Raw genomic sequence first — 22884 nt, 5'->3', positions numbered from 1 at the left:
TTCAGCTACAGTCATCTTATAGTGCTTATGCTCCATTGATTCTCAATTCTTGTCATAGTTCTCCTCCTCCGTAGTTCTATGGTTAGACATCTTTGTATATCAAAATTGTGAAGTAGGCAGTGGGTAATGATAATCTTGCAGAATATTGTGGAAATTGTACCATAAGGTACCTCCTCATCTGTCCAGATTTTTAAAAATATTCTTTCAAGGGATGTGGGTGTCGCTGGCTAGGTCAGCATTTAATACCCATCTCTAATTGCCCTTGAGAGGTGGGGATGAGCTGCGTTCTTGAACTGTTGCAGTCCATGTGGTGTAGGTACACCCACAGTGCTGTTAGGGAGGGAGTTACAGGATTTTGACCCAGCGACAGTGAAGGAACAGTGATTTTGTTCCAAGACAGGATGGTGTGTGGCTTGGAGGGGAACTTGCAGCTGGTGGTGTTCCCTTGCATCTGCTGCCCTTGCCCTTCTAGGTGGTAGAGGTCGCGGGCTTGAAAGGTGCTGTTAAAGGAGCCCTGGTGAGTTTCTGCAGTGCATCTTGTACATGGTACACACTGCTGACTAGATGCACTGATGGTGGAGGGAGTGGATGTTGAATGTGGTGGATGGGGTGCCAATCAAGCGACTGCTTTGTCCAGGATGGTGTCGAGCTTTCTGAGTGTTTGGAGCTGCAATCATCCAGGTAAGTGGAGAGTGTTCCACCACACTCCTGCTTGTGCCTTGTGGATGGTGGACAGACTTTGGGGAGTTAAGAGGTGAGTTACTCTCCTCAGAATTCCCAGCCTCTGACCTGTTCTTGTAGCCACAGTATTTATATAGCTGTATCAGTTCAGTTTCTGGTCAATGGTAACCCCCAGGATGTCAATAGTGGGGGATTCAGTGATGGTAATGCATTGAATGTCAAGGGAGATGGTTTGGATTCTCTCTTGTTGGAGATGATTGCTGCCTGGCACTTGTGTAGCACAAATGTTACTTGCCAGTTATCAGCCCAAGGCTGAATTTTGTCCAGGTCTTGCTTCATATGGGTACAAACTGCTTCAGTATCTGATGAGTCGTGAATGGTGCTGAACATTGTGTAATCATCAGTGAACATCCCCACTTCTGACCTTATGATGGAAGGAAGGTCATTGATGAAGCAGCTGAAGATGGTTGGGCCTAGGACACTACCTTGAGGAATTCCTGCAATGATGTCCTCGAACTGAGATGATTGACCTCTAACAACCACAGCCATCTTCCTTTGTGCTAGTTATGACTCCAAACAGTTTTGCTAGGGCTCCTTGATGCCACACTCAGTCAAATGCTGCCTTGATGTCAAGGGCGGTGACTCTCACCTCACCTCAGGAGTTCAGCCCTTTTGTCCATGTTTGGACTAAGGCTGTAATGAGGTCAGAAGCTGAGTGGCCCTGGTGGAACCCAACCTACTGTCAGTGAGCAGGTTATTGCGGAGTAAATTCCGCTTGAAAGCACTGTTAGCGACACTTTCCATCACCTTACTGATGCTTGAGAATAGACTGATGGGGTGGTAATTGGCTGGATGGGATTTGTCCTGCTTTTTGTAGTTAGGACATGCCTGGGCAGTTTTCTACATTGCTGGATAGTTGCCTGTGTTGTAGCTGTACTGGAACAGCTTGCTGAGGGCTCAGCTAATATGAAACACAAAAGTCTTCAATACTATTGCTGATGCTGGGAACCTCAGGAGGAGGCTGAGATGGATCATCCATCCGGCACTTCTGGCTGAAGATTGTTGCAAATGCTACAGCCTTGTCTTTTGCACTGATGCGCTGGGCTTCCCCATCATTGAGGATGGAGATATCTGTGGAGCCGCCTCCTTCAGTGAGTTGTTTAATTATCCACCACTTTTCATGACTGAATATGGCAGGACTGCGGAGCTTAGATCTGACCCATTGATTGTGGAATTGTTTAGCTCTGTCTATCGCATGCTTATTTTGCTGTAGCTACACCAGGTTGACACTTCATTTTTAGTTATGCCTGGTGCTGCTCCTGGCATGCTCTCCTGCACTCTTCATTGAACCAGGGTTGATACCCCAGCGTGATGGTAATGGTAGAGTGGGAGGATATGCCAGGCCATGTTACAGATTGTGGTTGTATGCAATTCTGCTATTGCTGCTGATGACCCACGGTGCCTCATGGATGCCTAGTTCTGAATTGCTAGATCTGTTCAAAATCCATCTCATTTAACATGGTGGTAGTGCCCCACAACATGATGGGGGATATCCTCACTGCGAAGACAGGACTTTGCCTCCACAAAGACTGTGCGGTGGTCACTCCAACCAATATTGTCATGGACAGATGTATCTGCTACAAGTAGATTGATGAAAACAAGGTCAAATAGGTTTTTCCCTTTGGTGGTCCCCTCACCACCTGCTGCAGACCTAGTCTAGCAGCTATATCCTTCAAGACTCGGCCAGTTCAGTCTGTAGTAGTGCTACCGAGCCACACTTGGTGATGGACATTGAAGTCCCCCGCCCAGAGTATATTCTGTGCCCTTTCCACCTTCAGTACTCCTCCAAGTGGTGTTCAACATGGAGCAGTACTGATTCATCAGCTTGGGAGGGTTGGGGCATGGCAGTAGGTGACAACCAGCAGGAGCTTTCCTTGCCCATGTTTTACCTGACGCCATGAGACTTCATGGGGTCCAGAATCGATGTTGAGAACTCCCAGGGCAACTCCCTCTTGACTGTATACCAGTATGCCACCGCTTCTCATGGTTCTGTCTTGTCAGTGGGACAGGACATCCAAGGGATGGTGATGGTGGTGTCTGGGACATTATCTTAAAGGTATGATTCCGTGAGTATGACTATGTCAGGCTGTTGCTTGACTAGTCTGTGGGACAGCTGTCTGAACTTTGGCGCAAGCCTATAGAGGACTTTGCAGGGTCATCAGGCTGGATTTGCCATTGCCATTGCCTAGGTTGATGCTGAGTGGTCTTTCGTTCCTTTCTGTAGACTTTGTAGCAGTTTGTAGATATCTAAAGCATTACAACAGGATGGCTGTGGAATGTGCAGTAATGATCTTGGTGATGAATGGGCTTTGTTTTGTCTGCGCTCTGTCACTGGTTGCTGAAAGGGTATCATTAGGCAGGACTGCAAGAGGGTAGCTTTAATCTCTGAAGAGCCACCTTTCAAATCTGCCTTCATCTTCAAATAAGGCTGGCACAGATGATTCTAATAGCCATTTGGTGCTACAGAACATGAGTATTGTTGAAAAAAGACATTTTGTTGAAGCTTTTTGTCTTGCATTCATCAGGACAATCATAACAATACCAATGTCAGGGGAAGCAACAGCTTTATACTGTATGAGAAGAGAGCGCTGCTGACTGGTTAGCAAGTGGGTTCTGAATGATAGACACGTTGCCATGGAGAATGCACCAATTAATGGTGACTGACAAAAAGCTTCGACAAAATGTCTTTTTTCAGCAATACTCATATGATTCTCTTAAATTTAAATCATGGGCCTGAATTATGGACCACTATCAGCTGGGAAACGGACTGCCAACCACGATTGGTCCACGACCAGGATTTCACACTGGCTGATCGATTAACGGCCAGCCAGCATGAAGCGGGTACTGAAAAGCTCAGCGCTGCCGGCAGGAGGGTGGGCAATGATGTCAACACGGTCGTGGGGAACACTGAGAGAAAGCTCCCTGAAGGCAGAGAGCTGCCACAGGTAGCTGAAGCCTGAAACCTATGAAATAAAGTTTTAAAATTCAGAAAAAAAAATGTCCAAACATCACAATCAGGCACCTGAACATATAGCTGATAAAAAATGATGCCCACAGATTTTTATTTTATTTATTGCTGGAAACCTCATTCCGCCCCTGGATGACGTTTGATGAAAAATGTAAAGGCCGCCCGGTTTGCCCATCCACCAACCATAAGGTTGGACAGGCCATGAAAAATCGGAGACAGTTGCACCGTCAATGGGTTTAATTGCCCTCTTGATTGTCAGCGGGTGTGTTTCTGACTTTTGCACACGCCCGCCAAGTGAAACATCACCTGAGTGTGGGATGACGTTGGGGCACTTGCCCGATGTCTTCCCGCGCGATCTTATGCCCGATCAGGTCAGGCACGTGCCTGCCCAAGGAATGTAAAATTCTGCCCACGGTTGCTGTCTGTACGATTTGGTGTTATTAATCATTGCCTAACTGCACAACAATGTAAGAGAAATCCATTTCCCCCTCATCAAAGTGAGAGCTTCAAAGTGCTAGACAATGTTAAGATTTTCATTCAACAATATTGTTGTGTTTGGATCTAGAAGCTAGAGGAAGGCAGGGCAGTGTCCAGCTCATCATGCCACCCAGAAATCTTACCCATTGCTCATGCTGGAAATCACCAACTTTGTCCTCAAAAATGCAACAGTTCAGTGAAAATGGCAATGGTGGCACAGCCCTGTTGTTGTTCTTTTGGGAGAATAAGATGAGGTGTTGGTCCTATTGAGGGAAGTGTTACTTTGATGCAAAAGAGGACAACAAATTGGCTGATTTCCTCTGAATAAGGAACCTGAGAAAAACTAAGGGCCATGGTCATCATGGTAGTTCTTAAAACTGCTATTCCTGAGTCCCAGGTTGTCTGGAGGTCTGCTTGAAACAGATAGCGTCATTCTCTTACTACTTGCCTACTGAACCTGAGTTTCCAAAATAAGTCACAGCCAAGTAGTTTGATCTTGGCTTCAGGTAGTGCCTTCAGACAATTTCTCTCTGCTGTTGCTCATCAAGCTTCACGATATCAAGTGACAGGGAGCACTGAAAGCAATGTTCATTGTTGGGACTTGTTTGACTCTTAAAAAATGATGGGCAATGCTGCCTGAGCTCTAATTCCTACCTTTTGTGGAAAACATATTGCACATGCAATGGGCCGGATTTTCATCCTTGAGGCGGCTCACGGGAGTTGGGAGATTGTCCGGCATGGCATGCCCACCTCAAGAGAAAGTGCCTGCAAAGAAGGGAATATCATTCTTGGGGCGGGTGCTAACAGGAGTTGTGCCCGCCGCCCCCGGAAATAGTTCAGAGGCAGCTACAGGGATTGCCGGGTGCAAAGGCGGCTGTTTAAAAGGTCTGGCTAAGCGCTTTTGGCCTGCATCCCAGTAATAATAACAATAAGGCCCTCTAGCCCTCACCTCTCACACTCCCTCACCCTCCACACATACCTCATGCCCCATCCATGCCAACTCATGCCCCCACCCAACCCCCCCCTTGGCCCCCATACCCTCTGTGCCAAGCTATGACCCCCAGCAACCCCGATGGCCCCTCATACCCTCCGTGCCAAGCTATGCCCCAAACCATCCACCCATGGCGCTTTATACTGTCCATGCCAATGCCCTTCCATCCACCCCATGGCCTCTTGTGCACCCTATGACAAGCTATGGCACTTCCATACACATTCACCCACAATATGCTCTGTTTAGAACCAATTAACCCAATATTGACATTAGGATGTTTAAAAAAGTTTTTAAAATCATTCAGTCATAAATATTGCTTTTACTACAGCCCAATAAAAGTATCAATGATCCAGAACCTTTAAAGTATCAATAACAGAAACTGCAAGCACTTGAAACCTTTTTATCTTTTGTAAATAAACATTGTGATATTGACAGAATAAATCAGAGAGCCTAAGCTGTCAATCAAGCAATGTTTTCCCTGGGTGCAGCTGTTTCAACAATCTATTTGTTGTAAAAGCCAATTTTTAATGAATGTCTTTCAGAGAAGGGAACCAGACACTCAGCCAGCCCGAGAACATTTTTTTTAAAAAAAAGTATTTTGTGAATGGGTGGAATTTAATGCACTGCCCCCTGGTGGCGGGGGTGCAAAACAGAAATCGGGCAGGATGGTGACAGGTGGGGACCCGCCACTTTCCCACTTTCGCCACGGTGGGAAAGTCTCATGGTTGGCTTAGCTGCCCTGGTGCCAATGAAGGCTCTTAAAGTAGGAATTAATGCCCAATTAAGGACCTTATTCCACTCCGGCTGGAATTCACCCAGAGGCAGACAGGGGACCACCATGCAGGAAACCCAAAAAACAAACCCTGTTGGGTTGCTTGCAAGCTCCCAGGTGGTGGGGAGGGGAGTAGGGTCCCTTATTCAAAGGCACTTGGTGCTTGATTGAGGGACCTGGCATCAGGAAGTGGGGGGCCTGTTAAGACCCAACCCCCTGCCCTTACTATTAACTAACTTCAACCCCTCTCCCCTAGCCCCCATCACTCAAACGTGGCCTGGATCCCTTGGTGATCCTGAGCCTTGGTGGGGTGCGTTACTGACAGGAGCCACCACCTCTCCAGTGGTGCTGCCAAGCAATGCATAACTGCTGGGCTCTGATTGACAGGTAGCTCTTGAAGGGCTGGATATCCACTCCTAGGGTACTTAATCCTGGGAAGGCCTACTGCTGCCCAGTTAAGTGCCCGATGTCACTTAATTTGACAGGGTTTCCCCAAAGGAAGTAACATGGGGCTCTCGCCAGTACTCAAGCAGGTGGCCAAGAGTCCCATCACCCCCGTTAAATATCGCCCCACATTTGCTTTATGCCAGTTGAATGTATATATATATATATGCTCTAAGTATGTGCGACTCTAAGGCTGTTTTTGATTTGTATTCAACCCCAATCAAGAGGCCTAGTTTAAGGTAGGTTTGGCTTAGGATGTCCATTATGCAGCCTGCATCCACGAGGATACATTTGACTGGTGCAGCCATGTTGTTATTCAAGAAAGCAGCGGCCTCCTGCTGCATAACAGGAGAACTATTGAACTGCAGCATATTTATTCAACTTAAGAGTAATCCAAATTAGATTTGATTCCCCATGTAAACAGCAGTCTTACCAATCCAACCCGAATCACAGTAAAGTACAGTTTGCTCTGGTTTGAATTCCACAGTGAAGATCATGAATCTCTTTGATTATAATCATTAAGTGTGGTGTTTTCTTTACAGCTGAATGGCAGTGGTCAAGTGGTAAGCAAAGTCCCGAGCCACTACATTTCTACACAGATGCTGGCGCCGCCACCTCCCCCATCCATGGCCAGATCAGTAACATTGGCAATGCCACCAGACACCAAAACAACCACAACAACCACAGAGGGTGGAGCAACATCACCAACATCACCCAGTAAGCATTTTCTGTTTGCTTAAATACAGACTGAAAAGACTTGGGATTTTCTACAGAAACTAGAAAAATGCCTTTCATAAAATGCACAGAATGACCACAAAAAGGCAAGGTGCCTATTTGTAATTAGACTTTATTGTTCAGTTTAACCACGTCACTGACCATAGTAGACATAACCTCCTGTATATGGTATCTTGAGACTGCTTTCCTGGAGCCTAAATGTTCATATAAAGCTTTCAGATTTATCAGCTATATTATGATTCAATTAGTAGAAATGAAAATGTATCCATAATTTTTGTATGAAAAGTACATATGGGACCAATCATTTCTCAACTGCATCATGGAATGAGCTGTGCAGCATTTTACCTCACAAAAAGCCTTTCAAAGACTTGAATACATTGCTTATTGTAAGAATTAAGATGACCAATTTATGCATTTTCTTTTCTAGTTGTTATATTGTGACTGAGCTAAATAGCAAGGAATTCTGGTTACTGAGCTCAAGCATATTGCTTTTCAGGAGGCGCTTATTGTATCTATACTGATCTACTAAATCTCTGCCATTACCAATCTGTAACTCTTTTTTTCAATCTTCAACATCAGTTTTTTTTTCAATAATCCTAAAGTCAAATTTTGTATTTCCAGCATTTATTTTCACATAGGTAAAAAAAAAAAAGGTTAATTCACATCAGGAGAATCTGAAACTGAAATTTGGATTTGGTTCCAGATCCAAATTATTCACCGCCCCTCTCCAGCCCAGTTTCTCTGAGCGGCTATACCTGGTTTCAACAAGCTGAAGTTGCTCTAATATATGTTTTACCAACCTACAATCCACCCCAGAGAAGCTTTGTTATGTGTTTGGTTTTGATTGTCACATTGTCTTGTTATCATTTCACATCATGGTTATAATCATGTATTTCCCATATTGCCCAAGCACACAATATCATTTCACTGGCCAGACTGAGAAGGTGCCATGACTACAGGCATGGATCACTTCCAGATGTGTGATGATGATTGTATCCTGTCAAGACTGATCTTGGTTGAATCACAACTTCCTTTGGTTGAACATTGGGAAGACCATAGCCACTGTTTTTGGTGCCCAATGTTGCTCCAATTCTTCACCAACTGTTGCAGTCCCTTTCCCTAGCCAATCACTGATTTCTCACATTCTTTAAAGATCTTACATCTTTTGATCTAGTCTTCAGTCAACCATCCTGATATCATTCCCTTGGCTGGGCTTCTTTTAAAAAAGTGGTTCATGGAATGTGGGCGTCCTTGGCTGGGCCAGCATTCATTGTCCATCTCTAAATGCCCTTGAGAAGATGTTGGTGAGCCACCTTCTTAAATCATTGCAGGCCATGTATTGTAGGTAAACGCATAGTGCTGTTAGGAAGGGCCTTTCAGGATTTTGACCCAGTGACAGTGAGGGAATGGCGATATAGTTTCAAGTCAGGATGGTGAGTTCCTTGGAGGGGAACTTTCAAGGTGGTGGCATTCCATGGTGGTAGCATGCATTTGCTGCCCTTATCCTTCTATGTGGTGGAAGTCAGAGGTTTGGAACGTGCTGTTGTAAGAGCCCAGGTGAGTTGTTGAGTGCATCTTGTAGGTGGTACACACTGTTACCACTGTATATTGGTGGCAGATAGAGTGGCTGTTTAAGGTGGTGGATGGGGTGCCAATCAAGCGGGCTGCTTTGTCCTGGATGGTGTCAAGCTTCTTGAGTACAGTTGGAGCTGCACTAATCCAGGCAAGTGGAAAGTATTCACTCAGACTCCTGAATTGTGTCTTGTAAGTGGTAGACAGGCTATGGGGAGTCAAGAGGTGAGTTATGCGCTGCAGAATTCCCAGCCTTTAATCTGTTCTTGTAACACAGAATTTATATGGCTGGTCCAGTTCATTTTCTGGTCAATGGTAACCACTAGGATATTGATCATGAGGGATTCAGTGATGGTAATGCCATTGAATGTCATGGGGAGATGGTTATATTCTCTCTTAACGGAGATGGCACTTGTGTGCTGTAAATGTTACTTACCACTTATCAGCCCAACCTGAATCTTGTCCAGGTCTTGCTGCATTTGGACATGGACTGCTTCAGTATTGGAGGAGTTGCGAACAGTGCTGAACCTCGTGCAATCTTCAGCAAACATCCCAATTTCTGACCTTATGATGGTGGGAAGGTCATCGATTAAGCCGCTAAATGGTTGGGCCTAGGACACAACACTGAGGAACCCCTGCTATAATGTCCCGGCACTGTTTCTGTTACTGTTTTTCTGTAAGGCACCTTCGACAATTTGGTATGTTAAAGGCTATATATAACTCTTAGGTGAGGGTGATGGTAGTGGAATGGTAATGTCACTGGACTAGTAATCCAGAGGCCTAGGCTAAAACTCTGGGGTCATGTGTTCAAATCCCAGGTAGCTGGTGTTATTTAAATTGAATTAATAAATCTAGAATTGAAAATCTAGTCTCAGTAATGGTTTTTGTAAAAATCCATCTGGTTCATTATTAGTCTTTATGAAAGGAAATGTGCCAGACCCATAACAATGTGGTTTACTCTTAACTGACCTCTGAAATGGCCTAGTGAGCTACTCGGTTGAAGGGTAATTAGGGATGGGCATCAACAGCCGACCTTGCCGAAGGCGCCCTCGCTCCATGAGAGAATGAAGGGAAAAAGAAGGTTGCTGTTGACATCTATGCTTACTGTACATCATCTGTTGGACTGCAGGAAAACTGGCCTGATGCTATGATGTTCCATATGTTGAGATTCAAATCTCAATCATGCATTGCCAGATGTTTCAATGGAGAGAAGAAAAAATTCAGAAGGTTATTTACCAGAGCCCAATCTTTTACACCTTTTTTGTCCATCTGAATCACAAAAGATCTGAACAGAGTAGAGAGTTAGTTAGAAACTGGATCAAAATTTGGCGTTGAACCCCTTTCGACGGAGTGATTAACAGCAGAGTTTCCTGCCTTTTCCAACACTGTTTAAGGGCAGATAAAAATGGAAAAGATTTTTTCACAGGCTATGTGTCAACTGCTTAAATAATGCATCCAAATTTGTATAATTCTGTGCGTAATTTATTAAAAATACTGCTTTTATTTGATGCGTGTTGACAAAAACCAAACACATTTTTCAACATTTGGCTTAATTAAATCCAGTCTTGCCATCTGTGGAATCCTAGTGCATTATCACTGAACAGTTCATCATAGGGATTAAATGTTAAAGTTGCTGGCTTTTGTCTTGGAAGTTTCACAGGGTGGGCGTAATTTCTTTGTAAAATTATAAGACCAGGAAAATTGCTGATAGAGACACAGGAAATTAAGTAATAACATTTCATAGGCACAGTGGAGCCTGAAATTCAATAATTATTTTATTCCTCCAAATGCAACATATAGTTGTAGTATAAACACACAAGTGTTACTTGATGAAAATGGTGATAGAGGTTAATAGTTTAAGAGTATCGAGAGTGAGTAGTATGAAATTTAACTCTGTATTTGAGTGATTCTAGTTCTCCCTGAGATAATTGCAGAATTGAATGATTTAGTGCTTTGAAAATGTTGTATACACTACTTGCTGTGCGTGGTGGTATAAGGGTATAAGAAGAACGGTAGCCAGCAAGAAAGAGCCACTCCGTCAAACATCAGATGAGACGCATCCTCTACATGGTCATACACCTATACCCAGCCGCCTAAAGTCAAGGAAGAGCTTCATGAACAGTGTTGTTCCATTACAATCAACCCCATCTGAAGCCCGCATCGCCTTGTAGAAAGACCGGCTCACCAGTCTTGAACAACCCCCAGCGATGAGGAGCTAATTGCAACTGGGCAACCTGGAAGTGCCTTAACACACTGAGGACTGGTGTAGGTCGTTTAAAGGTGACACTAAGCAAATGGGGATGTACAACCATCCCGACAACTTGTGAATGTGGAACTGAGCCACAGACTATGCAACATCTCCTGCAATGCCTATCGCTAGAGGAACCCTGCACTGTTGCAGATCTTGCCGAATTCAACAACAAGGCGCAAAAATGTGTCCAGTTCTGGCTGGGCCATGTATAGACTGTCCGTGGACATGATAAGAAGAAGTGCTTTGATTGTTTTCTTATCAAATTGAATAACATGTTAAATAATTTGGATTCACATTATTAAAGCAAGTGTAAATCTCAGCTGGCCCTAAGAACAATTTATGAAGGCTTGTGAGCCCTCTCACTATCCATGACTGTGAAATTGACGCAAAAGGACAGCATCAGACATCTTGACCTGGATTTCACTGAGTTGCATTGTAACCTGATCTGGGACTTTCATGCAGAGCCTTTCGGGTGAAATTTAATACTTGTAAAAATCTATAGCTGATAATCACAAAATCCCCCCAGGACATCACTTCAATCTGAATGTAAAGATAGCCATATTAAAAGCCTATCAAAATAAATAATAAATCAATGAATTTATGAACTAACATGCATAACTTTACTCAGTCTACAGCAAACATTGGTTTGTTTTTACGTGACCACATTATAAACTACATGCAGATGAATGGATGGATTATGAAAAGAGTTCCATGAATGTAACTCAATTGTGCTTTTAATATTGTACCACATTTCCCATTCTCAGGACATGCAATTGAGCCAGTTAATTACTTTTACCAGTGTTGCTTTGTACGCACTGAGAGAACTCGTTTTCAAGTAACGCCCTGGGATCTTTTACATCAACCTGAGCAGGCAGAACCTTGCCTTGGTTTAACGTCTCTTGCCACATGTTAACTATGCTTTATGATTTGCAGTTGCTCATCAGATATGGTCTTCGAGCGGGCATTTTATACAGTTCTATCCCTAATGTGACATGATGGTGTCACTGGAGAGAACCATAATGATATCACATCAACAACAACAACTTGCAATTGCATTGTGCCTTTAACATAATAAAACATTCCCAGGTGCTTCACAGGACTTTTTTCAGACAAAATTTGATAACAAGCCTCATAAAAAGATATGAGGACATGTGATCTACAACTTGGTGAAAGAGGTAGGTGTGTAGAAGCACCTTAAAGGAGCATTAGGTTTAGGAAGAGAATTGCAGAGCTATAGGACCTAGATTGCTGAAGGCATGACCACCAGTGGTGGAAGGAGGAAAATTAGGGATGCACAACATTGTCAGAGGAATGCAGGGTTCGTGGAAAGTTGTAGGGCTGGAGGACAACACAGAGATAGAGAGAGGTGTGGTCATGGAGGGATTGGAAAACAAGGAAGAGAATTTTAAATTTCAGTCTTTGCCAGACTGAAAGCCAATATAAGGAGCACAGAAGTGATAAGTGAACAGGACTTGGTGCGAGTTAGGATACAGGCAGAAATGTTTTGCATGAGCTAAGCTAACATTTCTAAAGAGTTGAAGGTGGGAGGCTGGACAAGGAGCACTTGAATTGTTGAATGTGAAGGTAACAGAAGCGTGGATGAGAGTTTCAGCAGCACATGGACTAACGCAAGGTTGGAGACAGGTGACAATACGGAGATGAAAGTAGGTGCCGTGGTGATGGACAGGATGTACAGTCGGAAACTCAGCTTAGGCTAACTAGGGCGCCAAGGTTGCAAACAGCCTGATTCAGAGAGTGGCCAGGGACGGGAGTGAGTTTGTGGCTAGGAAACTGAGTTTATGGCAGGGGCTAAAGAGGATCAGGAGCAAAATGCTTCCAGTCTGCTTTTAACATGCAATTTTAAAGCACAATTTGCAGTAATGAGGAGCAACTGACAGATTGTGATAAATGTACAGGTATCTCCTATTTAATATATAGGATTTTGTGACAGTTTAGCAGAATAGATTTCTCCTTCAAGTCCGTAAAAATATGGGACTTTTCATTTAAATTCATAGCTTTGCAGATTGTACATGCTTAAGAAGAAGAAAAATTACCACATCGGCTTCCATGCAGCAAATTGGCTTTAAGATTTTCATCTCACTTTCATTGAGGTGATGGGGTTCTATAGTTGCTGTGTGTATTGCTGTGTTCCAGATCCTTATTTGATTCTATTTTAAATTGAAGTATTCAAATTTCACACATAAATTGCTGAATCTAAATACTGCACAAATCTCCAAAATCTAATCAGCTTATCCAATCTAATAAAGTGTCAGCTTTGACAGCATGGAGCACTCTTCCCTCTGAATCAGCAGATCATAGGTTTGAACCCCACTCTACAGTTGTGAGCTCATATTTAGACTGAGGGCTGTGCTGTGGGGGTGTCATCTAACCTGATGAGCCGTTAATCTGATGCCAAGCTGCCTTCTCAGGTGAATTTAAAAGATGGAATTAGACTATTTGAAGAACAGTGAAGGAGTCCTCCTGGTGTTTTATCCCTCAGTAAGCATCACTGAAGCAGATTATCTGGTCATTATCTCATTGCTGTTTATCGGATCTTGCTGTGCACAAATTGGCTGCCACAGTTTCCTACTTCCATGACAACAGTGACTACACTTCAGAAATACTTCATTGATTGTAAAGTGCTTTAGAACCTCCTGATGTTGTGAAAGGTGCCATATAGTTTTAGTTCTTCCATTCTCCCACTGGGACCCTTCTGAGACAAAACAAATAATGTTAAAAGCCGGGAGGCCATAATGAATATGAACATAGTCAAATCAAGCCCAACTTTGCTACTGGTAGGTTTAATGAATAAGTAATAACAAACATTTCAAAACAAGACATTTCTGTTGGTGAGAACATCTGAGGTACACGTTTTCAAATAACAGTACAAACAGACAGAACAAAAATGGTCTACTTTTAGTTCGCCCTCAGTATATGGTTAAAAATTTAAGCAGTTAACAATTTGGCTGCAATTCTTGGTCAACACCTTTTACTTAAAGACTCAACTTGAACATGCTGAATAATTTACATTACAAATCTCATAAATGGGCATGGTAATCATCTGAAAAGGGCAATTTTTACCTAGACAGTGATTGATTTAAATCATTTATTATGACTCATGATTTATTTATGATACATTTATATATTGCTCGTGTCCATTCCTAAGCAAGTAAACTGGTAAGGGGAAAATATGGGGTTAATCTAAGAGTATGTAAACTCTTGTCACTTTTCTGTTTCAACTTGAAGCGGCCAATTTGTTTCACAAAAGGAGACCATATTTAATACAAAAGTAGAAAGTAAACAACAAGGTAATCATTCAATTAGTCACAAGAGTTCAAACTGAAGCAGGAGGCTGCCCAAGATATTTATTTTCCCAAGATTTTTTTTCTGCCAAAAAATGCCTCCTTTGGGATAAAAGGATTTTTCTGTTATTGTTTGCCACTGGTGGCATATTAGTGGACAGTGGATGAACATGAGGATAAAGCATGGGAGGAAAGAGCAGAAGAAATGACCTCCTTCTCCGGGTCCTGTAAGCACAGGTGCTCAGGCTTGCACTTCTCAGCAAATGTACTGGAGAACGGACTCCTCATGCTGATTTTCAAGCAGCTCCTCAGTAATTATTGAGCCTCTGTTAGTAAATTGCAAAAGATTTGGAGCTAAAATTAACTGTGATCATGCAAACACCCTGGTCCTACCAGCACTGAGATACACCAAGCAGTGACAAAGCAGCAACAGTCTACGTGAAACACAGATGGATGGGTAGGAAGGCAAAATCTGGGAAACTGCTGGCTGCCTTCAGGCTGCTGGACTGGTTCGAATTAATCTTCTAGGAGGTGAAGACAAAGCTGAACAGGTGGAGTTGCAGTACCCGAAGAGGACAAAGAAGTGCCAGGCATTTTTTAGAACTGCTAAATACTCACATCATAACAGAAGTATAGCGGAAACTCTATTTGAGTGGGCAAGTGGAGTTATCGCCACCTTCAGTGATGGTGGAGCCAGAATGGGTACTGTGAAATTCCAGGCCAGTGTTTTAAATGTACATGCCTCTATCCAGAGTCTATTTGTTAAGGTAAATTGTTCATTCCATTCATTTTTTTTTAAATAAAAAAGGTAAAGTATCCACCTTCCTAATAAGCATAGAACATGACCATGACAACCTATGTAGCTTTTATTCTTGGAATTCTCATTTACATTGGTCAGAAAGATAATTAGTTGTCAAGATATAAATTGGCATTTTGGTAAAGTAGGGAGTGGTGTTTGGAGGATGGAGAAGGATTTTCAGAGAAATGTGTGCTTATCTGATTATATCAATACTGAAAACCAAATTCTTCTCCAGATGAAAGTGGTGGTTAAAATACATGTTATGAACGTTGCAAGTGGTTACTTCAGAAGGCTAACCAACCTTGAAAGCTTTAATGAAAAATCTTTGATTAAGATGCTTCCAGTGATTTATCCAACAAACTGGGAAACATCTTATCGAAACTTCAGTTAGATTCAATTTACGTCCTTGGGACTTGTCACATCAGCAAGACAACTTTATTGGACAGTCCCCTGTACTTGGCGATATATTGCTGGATTTGTTAGAACAGTAAAAGGATAAGTGAACAGAAGCAATAACATTGCAGCTTTAAAGAAGTTGCAAGATTAGCTATCTATCTTCTGAAAATAGAAAAATAAGTTGTTTGCTAAGCTTAACTGCACTGTGAGGCACACAGGCCGCAAGTTCCCTGAATATTAACTGCACTGTGAGGCACACAGGCCGCAAGTTCCCTGAATATTAACTGCACTGTGAGGCACACAGGCCGCAAGTTCCCTGAATATTAACTGCACTGTGAGGCACACAGGCCGCAAGTTCCCTGAATATTAACTGCACTGTGAGGCACACAGGTTCCCTGAATATTAACTGCACTGTGAGGCACACAGGTTCCCTGAATATTAACTGCACTGTGAGGCACACAGGTTCCCTGAATATTAACTGCACTGTGAGGCACACAGTCCGCAAGTTCCCTGAATATTAACTGCACTGTGAGGCACACAGGTTCCCTGAATATTAACTGCACTGTGAGGCACACAGGCCGCAAGTTCCCTGAATATTAACTGCACTGTGAGGCACACAGTTTCCCTGAATATTAACTGCACTGTGAGGCACACAGGCCGCAAGTTCCCTGAATATTAACTGCACTGTGAGGCACACAGGCCGCAAGTTCCCTGAATATTGATCTACATTATAGTTTGTTATAACCCGTCCACAGAGTTTATGTAGCTGAGAAACACTTTTCGTAAATGATTGAGACATAAAAAATTTAAATGTGTCCATTAAACTCAAAAGTAAAGTCATTTTCTTTTAAAACATTCAAGCAAACAAAGGACTAACAGTTTTACCTTTATTGACAGGTGTACACAACATATAACTAGCTATCAGCTTCCCCATTGTTAAAGTCTGCTTAATTTGAAGCCAGACAATAATAAGAAATAATATTTCAGCTGACAGAACTACAGACATTAACATTTTAAACATGTTGCCCTGCCCTTAAAGGTTGCTTTGCCTTAAATAATTTCTGTTTTTCTCCCAGTCTGCCTGCTTCCTGCCTTCAATTTTATGTTTACAGTTGAGAACAAATCCCATTTTAACACCTGCATGAAATGATATAAAACTAAAGCAAGAAATTACCTTTTTTTCCACAGCTACATTGCTCATTAAACATTTCACTTTGAAAATTTATACTAGTCTTTGGCCCTGAAATTCTATAGGATATCTCCCAATCTCCTGTTGTAATTTTGATGGGAAATCAGTGGAACCCCAGGGAAGTGCTATTCATGGATAGTTTTTACCTGGTTATAGCATCTGCAGATTCGGTTTTGGACAAAGGTACAGCGGGTGAACCCCCATGGAAATTTAGGGTCTTTTTGGTTTTTGTGAATGTCAGTAATGAGATATGAGAACAATACCTAATTTCAAAAAAGTTCCATAAAATGGCTCAACCTTGTTTAGTTTTAAAAACAATAAGTAATTGCACTTATGTAGCACCTATGATTAGACAATGTCCCGAACACTTGACACGGGTGCATTCAAAAATAAGTGCCAAGCTAAAGAAGGTATTAGGAGGAATAACCAAAAAATTGGCCAGGATTTCCTGTTGGGTGACCAGGGATGAGCCCCCCATTCCGACACATAAAATGACGCGCGGTGACATCGAGTGTGTGTCATGGCGCATCATTCCGATCTTTCATTCAGCAGGCATGCACTGGAGTCGGCTGGGCACCCGCCGAACTGTCAAAGGCCTGTTAAGGTCATTAATAAACGAATTAAGCAATTTGACAGGGATGCCCGTCCAGCCTTAAGGTTGTCGGACAAGCGAAGAGCCCAGGCGGCCTTCGCATTTTTTCATGAAGCCTCATCCACAGGCGGGATGAGGTTTCACGAAGGGTTTACTAAACTAATAAATATTTTTTAAACGTTTGATAAACGTGTCCCTGCTCATGTGGTGCTGTTACATGAGGGGACATGTGTAAATGCTTTTTATCTTTTTTTAATTTTAAATATTGAAACTTAATCTCCCTAAGGCAGGCCCATGCCTCGGGGAGATTTCTGCATGCGAAAGAGCACAGGCCCCAGCTCTCTCTCCTCCCGCCGCCCGCACAGGTAGCACTGAGCGCTACTGGGTACGTGTTACGCTGGGCAGGCCTTAATTGGCCCACCCACGTAAAATGGCGGCACGCAGCCAATCGCAGGCGGCGATCAGCTCCAAGCCGGCCCATTCCTGATCCTGACTGGCCCACCCGACAGGGAGTGAATTCTCCCATTAAGCCAAAGAGATGGGCTTTAGAGAGAGACTGAAAAGAAGAAAGGGAGGTGGAGAGATCAAAAGATTTAGGAAGGAAATTCTAGAGTGTGGAGCTTGGAAAGCTGAAGCCCAAGCTGGCTGTAGTGGAGCAAAGAGCCAGATGTAAAACTGGCCTGAGTTTGAGAAGTGGAGAGTTTAGGGCCTAGAATTGTCGGGCTAGAGGAGGTGACAGAAACAGAACAGTGGGGCCATGAAGGAATGGAAACACAGGAAAGAGGATTTGATGTTTCAGGGAACAGGAGCCAATGTTGTTCGGTGTGGATGATGGAGAGAAGTGAGTAAAGGTTGGTGCAGTATAGCATATGGGGCAGCAAATCTTTGGATGAGCTAAATCTTGCAGAGAGTGGGTAGCAGCCCAGCATTGGCAGCATTAGAAAAGTTGAGTCTGGAGGTGACAAATGGCATCAATGATGGTTTTGGCAGTCGATGGACTGAGGTAGAAATAGAAGCAGAGGAGGGGTCTTGGAGGTGGACATAAGCAGTGTTTATGATGGAAAAAACAGGGAGTCAAAATCTCAGCTCTTTAAATTTTTGAAATGTAAATCATTTCTAAATGGTAGTGCAGTTGGTGTAGATTTCAGCAAAGCTTTTGACAAGTTTCCACATGGGAGACTTATAAAGAAGGCAAATGCACGTGGGATACAGGGTAATTTGATAAGGTGGATTCAAAATTGGCTTAGTTGTAGGAGACAGAGGGTGATGACAGAAGGATGCTTTAGTGACTGGAAGCCAGTGTCCAGTGGCGTCCCACAGGGATCTGTGCTGGGTCCCCTATTATTTGTCATTTATATAAACGACATAGATGCCTATGTGGGGGGTAAGATTAGAAAGTTTGCGGATGACACAAATATTAGCCGGGTGGTTAAGAGTGAGGTTGAGTGTCTTGGGCAACAGGAAGATATAGACGGGATGGTCAAATGGGCAGATAAGTGGCAGATGGAATTTAACCCTGAAAAGTGTGAGGTGATACACTTTGGAAGGAGTAATTTAACAAGGAAGTATTCAATGAACAGCATGGCACTAGGAAGTTCTGAGGAACAAAGGGACCTTGGCATGTGTGTCCATAGATCTCTGAAGGCAGAGGGGCATGCTAGTGGGGTGGTGAAAAAGGCATATAGGACACTTGCCTTTATCAATCAAGGCATAGATTACAAAAGTAGGGAGGTCATGTTGGAGTTGTATAGAACCTTGGTGAGGCCACAGCTGGAGTATTGTGTGCAGTTCTGGTCACCACATTATAGGAAGGATGTGATTGCACTGGAGGGGGTGCAGAGGCGATTCACCAGGATGTTGCCTGGGATGAAACATTTAAGTTATGAAGAGAGGTTGGATAGACTTGGGTTGTTTTTGTTGGAGCAGAGAAGACTGAGAGGCGACCTGATCGAGGTGTACAAGGTTATGAGGGGCATGGACAGGGTGGATAGGGAGCAGCTGTTCCCCTTAGTTGAAGGGTCAGTCACAAGGGGACATAAGTTCAAGGTGAGGGGCAGGAGGTTTAGGGGGGATGTGAGGAAAAATTTTTTCACCCAGAGGGTGGTGACGGTCTAGAATGCGCTGCCTGGGAGGGTGGTGGAAGCGGGTTGCCTCACATCCTTTAAAAAGTACCTGGATGAGCACTTGGCACATCATAACATTCAAGGCTATGGGCCAAGTGCTGGTAAATGGGATTAGGTAGGTAGGTCAGGTGTTTCTCATGTGTCGGTGCAGACTCGATGGGCTGAAGGGCCTCTTCTGCACTGTGTGATTCTGTATATCTTTATTTGTTTGTGCATATCAATACAGTTCAATTATTCCTTTAAGCTCAAATATTTTCATTAAAGCAATGTAGCCCAGATTAAGGCACTATTGTGGGTCTATCCATTGCTTCTAACATTGTTATTTCATTTCAGCCTACACGACACCTGGCACCCCCCCAGCTAATCGTTCCTTTGTGGGAATAGGACCAAGAGATCCTGGCAGCCTTTATCAGCCACAGGTATTGTAGCAGGTCCACTTTCATTGATAGTTTTTATGACTAATTAGTTAGTCTCCCTTGTCCAGGTAGATCATTTCAGCTTTGAAAACATTTTTCAAAATCATGATAAACTGTTTATATGAAGAAAATGCAACATTCGAAGAATTATTCTCTAATCTGTCCATGCAGGTCTTTAGAGAATAAGTTCATTTTACTTGGCCCAGTAGACCTCTGGCCGATTTATTATCTATTTGCTTTTGCAAAAAATATCTTGAATGTTAATTTGATGTATTGTGTGTATAAGTGATTACAGTGACACAGGCCACTGAGGACATGCCACAAACCATTTCTAGAACCTGATTCCGTTCATGTGAAAGTGTAACCTGGTGTTTTTAAGCATGATTTGGTAAAATCTGTAGATCCTTAGAAAAACTCACATTGCAGCTTGTCTGAATAGTTTACTTGAAAGTTATATATTTTGTAAGATACCTGCTTGTGGCCCTAGCAAGTTCTTTTTCAATATGTTGTCTCATCGTAAGAATCTAGAATACTTCCTTGGCTATGACAAACTTTCTGCAATACTAATTAAAATAATATTCAAAACAAACTTTACAGCGTGTATTTAAGGGTACTTTTACAGAAGACTGCTTCCAGCATGAAGCTTCCTTCGATGAGAACATAGGTCACAGAGTCGGCCCTCTAATGTTATACCCTATATCTGACCATGCTGCAGTCAAACAACACTTACGACAAAAACAAAGTCTTGCAAAGTGACCTCTTTATCTAGTCTTTAAATACATTGATATGCTGTGTATTATTAAGTATATTAAATTTCCTCATAAATGAAGTATAGTATAAGCTTCTTGATATGAATGCAGTGCAATATATCTAAGTATGCACATGTTTCTAAGGTAGTAAGATACCATTTTATCACTCTTTGTTTCAATCCTAGTTGATTAGCAATCCAACAGTTGAAAACAAGAACAAAATCTTTCAGGATGTGGAAACATAGATTGACAAATGAACCCATCAAGCTGTGTATATAGGTCCATGTGCATCAGAAATAGAGATGTTCCTGAATAAATATCAAACTTCCTCTAAAGAAATTGAAATGGACCCAGTTGGAAGTGTGGATGTTGGGTTCCCACTCCATTGTAGTGACATGTACTACAGAATAGTCTGTGAACACTTACTATGAAGGCTTGCACAAGAAAGTGCCTGCTGTTTATGGAATTGTACCTAAGTAGGAGTTAATACTTTCAGTATTAACAAAGGAAAAAGAGCAGCAATAGTACATAATTTGAACATCGACCCCTTCACAAGGGTTAGGTTTTCAGGTCTAGGAAATCCTCAGGTTTCTATTTTTTTTCATTTTCTTACTGATTTCTTTTTTGCCAAAGATCTATAGACACAGACTGAACAGCATTCATAGTCTCTGGCAACTGCCTTCCTTCTCTAGTTTTTAAATGTGAGCGATCCTCCATCATAGCTAATTACCTATGTGTTTCTAATTCTCTGGAGTGAAGGTTTTCTACTAATTGTCCCTGTTAAAAATTTCTATTAATTGCCCTGCTCATACTTTGGCCTGCCACTTCAATCAGGCCAAGGCCAATTATTTAATTTACATCCAAACATATGAATTAGGAGCAGGAGTAGGCCACTCGGCCCCTTAGACCTGCTCCGCCATTCAGTACGATCACGGCTGATGTGATTGTAATCTCAACCCACATTCCTGCCTACCCCCGGTAACCTTTCACCCCCTTGTTAATCAAGAATCCATGTAGCTCTGCCTTAAAAATATTCAGAGGGTTAAGGACGGGGTTAAGTAAGCAACTGTAATGTCAGTACCTTAAAAGATGTTTGGGCCTTATCTGCCAACAATTAGGTATGTCTCAGACTGTGTCTTTGAACGTTTGAATTAGGGATCTGTTAGCCAGGATATATAGAAGGAAAGAAGAAAAAAAACTGGAGAAAAGATTGAGGGAATCATAGAAATCACATTCAGCCAATTGTGGCTGTCCTGGTGTTCGATCTTCAACTGGAGCTCTCTGCTCTAATCCCATCTCCCTGTCCTCTACACATATCCTTTAAATTAGTACATTTCAGATATTTACCCAGTTCACTTTTAATTGATGTTATAGTCTCTGTTTCAAGCAAAGCGTGTGAAAAAAGATTTTTTTCATCTTCCTTTGATAGTTGATAACCCTGAAGATGCCCCATTGATTCTATGGAACATTTTCTTTTGTTATTTATCATCTCAAAACCTTTCATAATCCCACAAACTCAAGAAGGAATTGAGGAAAACAAATTGTGATCTTCAAAAAGAATAAAGAATGAGAGGACACAAAAGAGTAACAGATTAAAGAGATAAATCAGAATTTTAAATTTGAAAAAAAATTGAAAAAAATAATGTGTAAAACTGAAGTGTTATATCATTAAGGAAGTAGACTGTTTAATTTAGGAATGGATATGAGTGACCAGTTGGTTAAATACTACAGTGGGATCATGAGGAGCCTTTCAACTCCTGAGGTAAATAAAATGAATGTTGTACATTAGGATCTGAGGGAAACCAAGAGATGTCCTTAGGTGGCTCAGTGTTAAATTTCATTTGAGAACACTTCTGTGAAGCGTCTTGACATGTTTTACTACATTACAGGCAGTATATGAATGCAAGCTGTTGTTGTTTGTAGTGGTTATCTCATTGTCTCAAAGCACTGTCTTCTGACACTCCCAATTGTTGATTGATAATAGAAATGGAAATTAAAATCACCACCTGTTGGTAGAGCCAAAACTGTCACTCTCTCCACAATAGGACTCACAGAGATTGTGGGTGGAACCATCCCAGAATTGCACTAAGTGCAGGAGCAGGCATGAAAAATGACACTTTACCTGCCGACCGCATTGGCGGGTTTTCACGCCACATCGTCACATTCCTGGCACCTCCCTGCCTCATTAATGATGCATTCACAGGAAAACCTCCAGATCGCTGGCAGTCAGGCTTGGATTTGCCCACCACGCTGTGACCTCAGTGCTTCCTCACTCCGGGGGCCATATTTAAATCGCACCAGAGCGCAGCTTACTCCACGCTGACTGGTGAGGACATGGACCGTGCGTGCAGTGACTGTGAGGATGGT

At 42.6% G+C, this 22884-nt stretch overlaps 1 protein-coding gene across 6 annotated transcripts in view; it reads left to right on the top strand.

Annotated features, from left to right (window-relative positions):
• nfic (nuclear factor I/C) overlaps nt 1–22884 on the top strand; it is a 551184-nt gene that overhangs the window by 412461 nt on the left and 115839 nt on the right. For 4 of the 6 annotated variants that reach the window (XM_041204236.1, XM_041204237.1, XM_041204238.1 and 1 more), the window contains 2 exons: nt 6936–7110; nt 19686–19771. In XM_041204236.1, the coding sequence (XP_041060170.1) occupies nt 6936–7110; nt 19686–19771 (261 nt within the window). The remainder of the gene's footprint in view (nt 1–6935; nt 7111–19685; nt 19772–22884) is intronic. The other 2 variants (XM_041204240.1, XM_041204239.1) reach the window with 1 other exon arrangement.

Source organism: Carcharodon carcharias, chromosome 14, assembly GCF_017639515.1.
Source record: "Carcharodon carcharias isolate sCarCar2 chromosome 14, sCarCar2.pri, whole genome shotgun sequence".
NCBI lineage: Eukaryota > Metazoa > Chordata > Chondrichthyes > Lamniformes > Lamnidae > Carcharodon > Carcharodon carcharias.
Note: the sequence above shows the minus strand (reverse complement) of the source record. Positions and strands in the feature narration are given on the sequence as shown.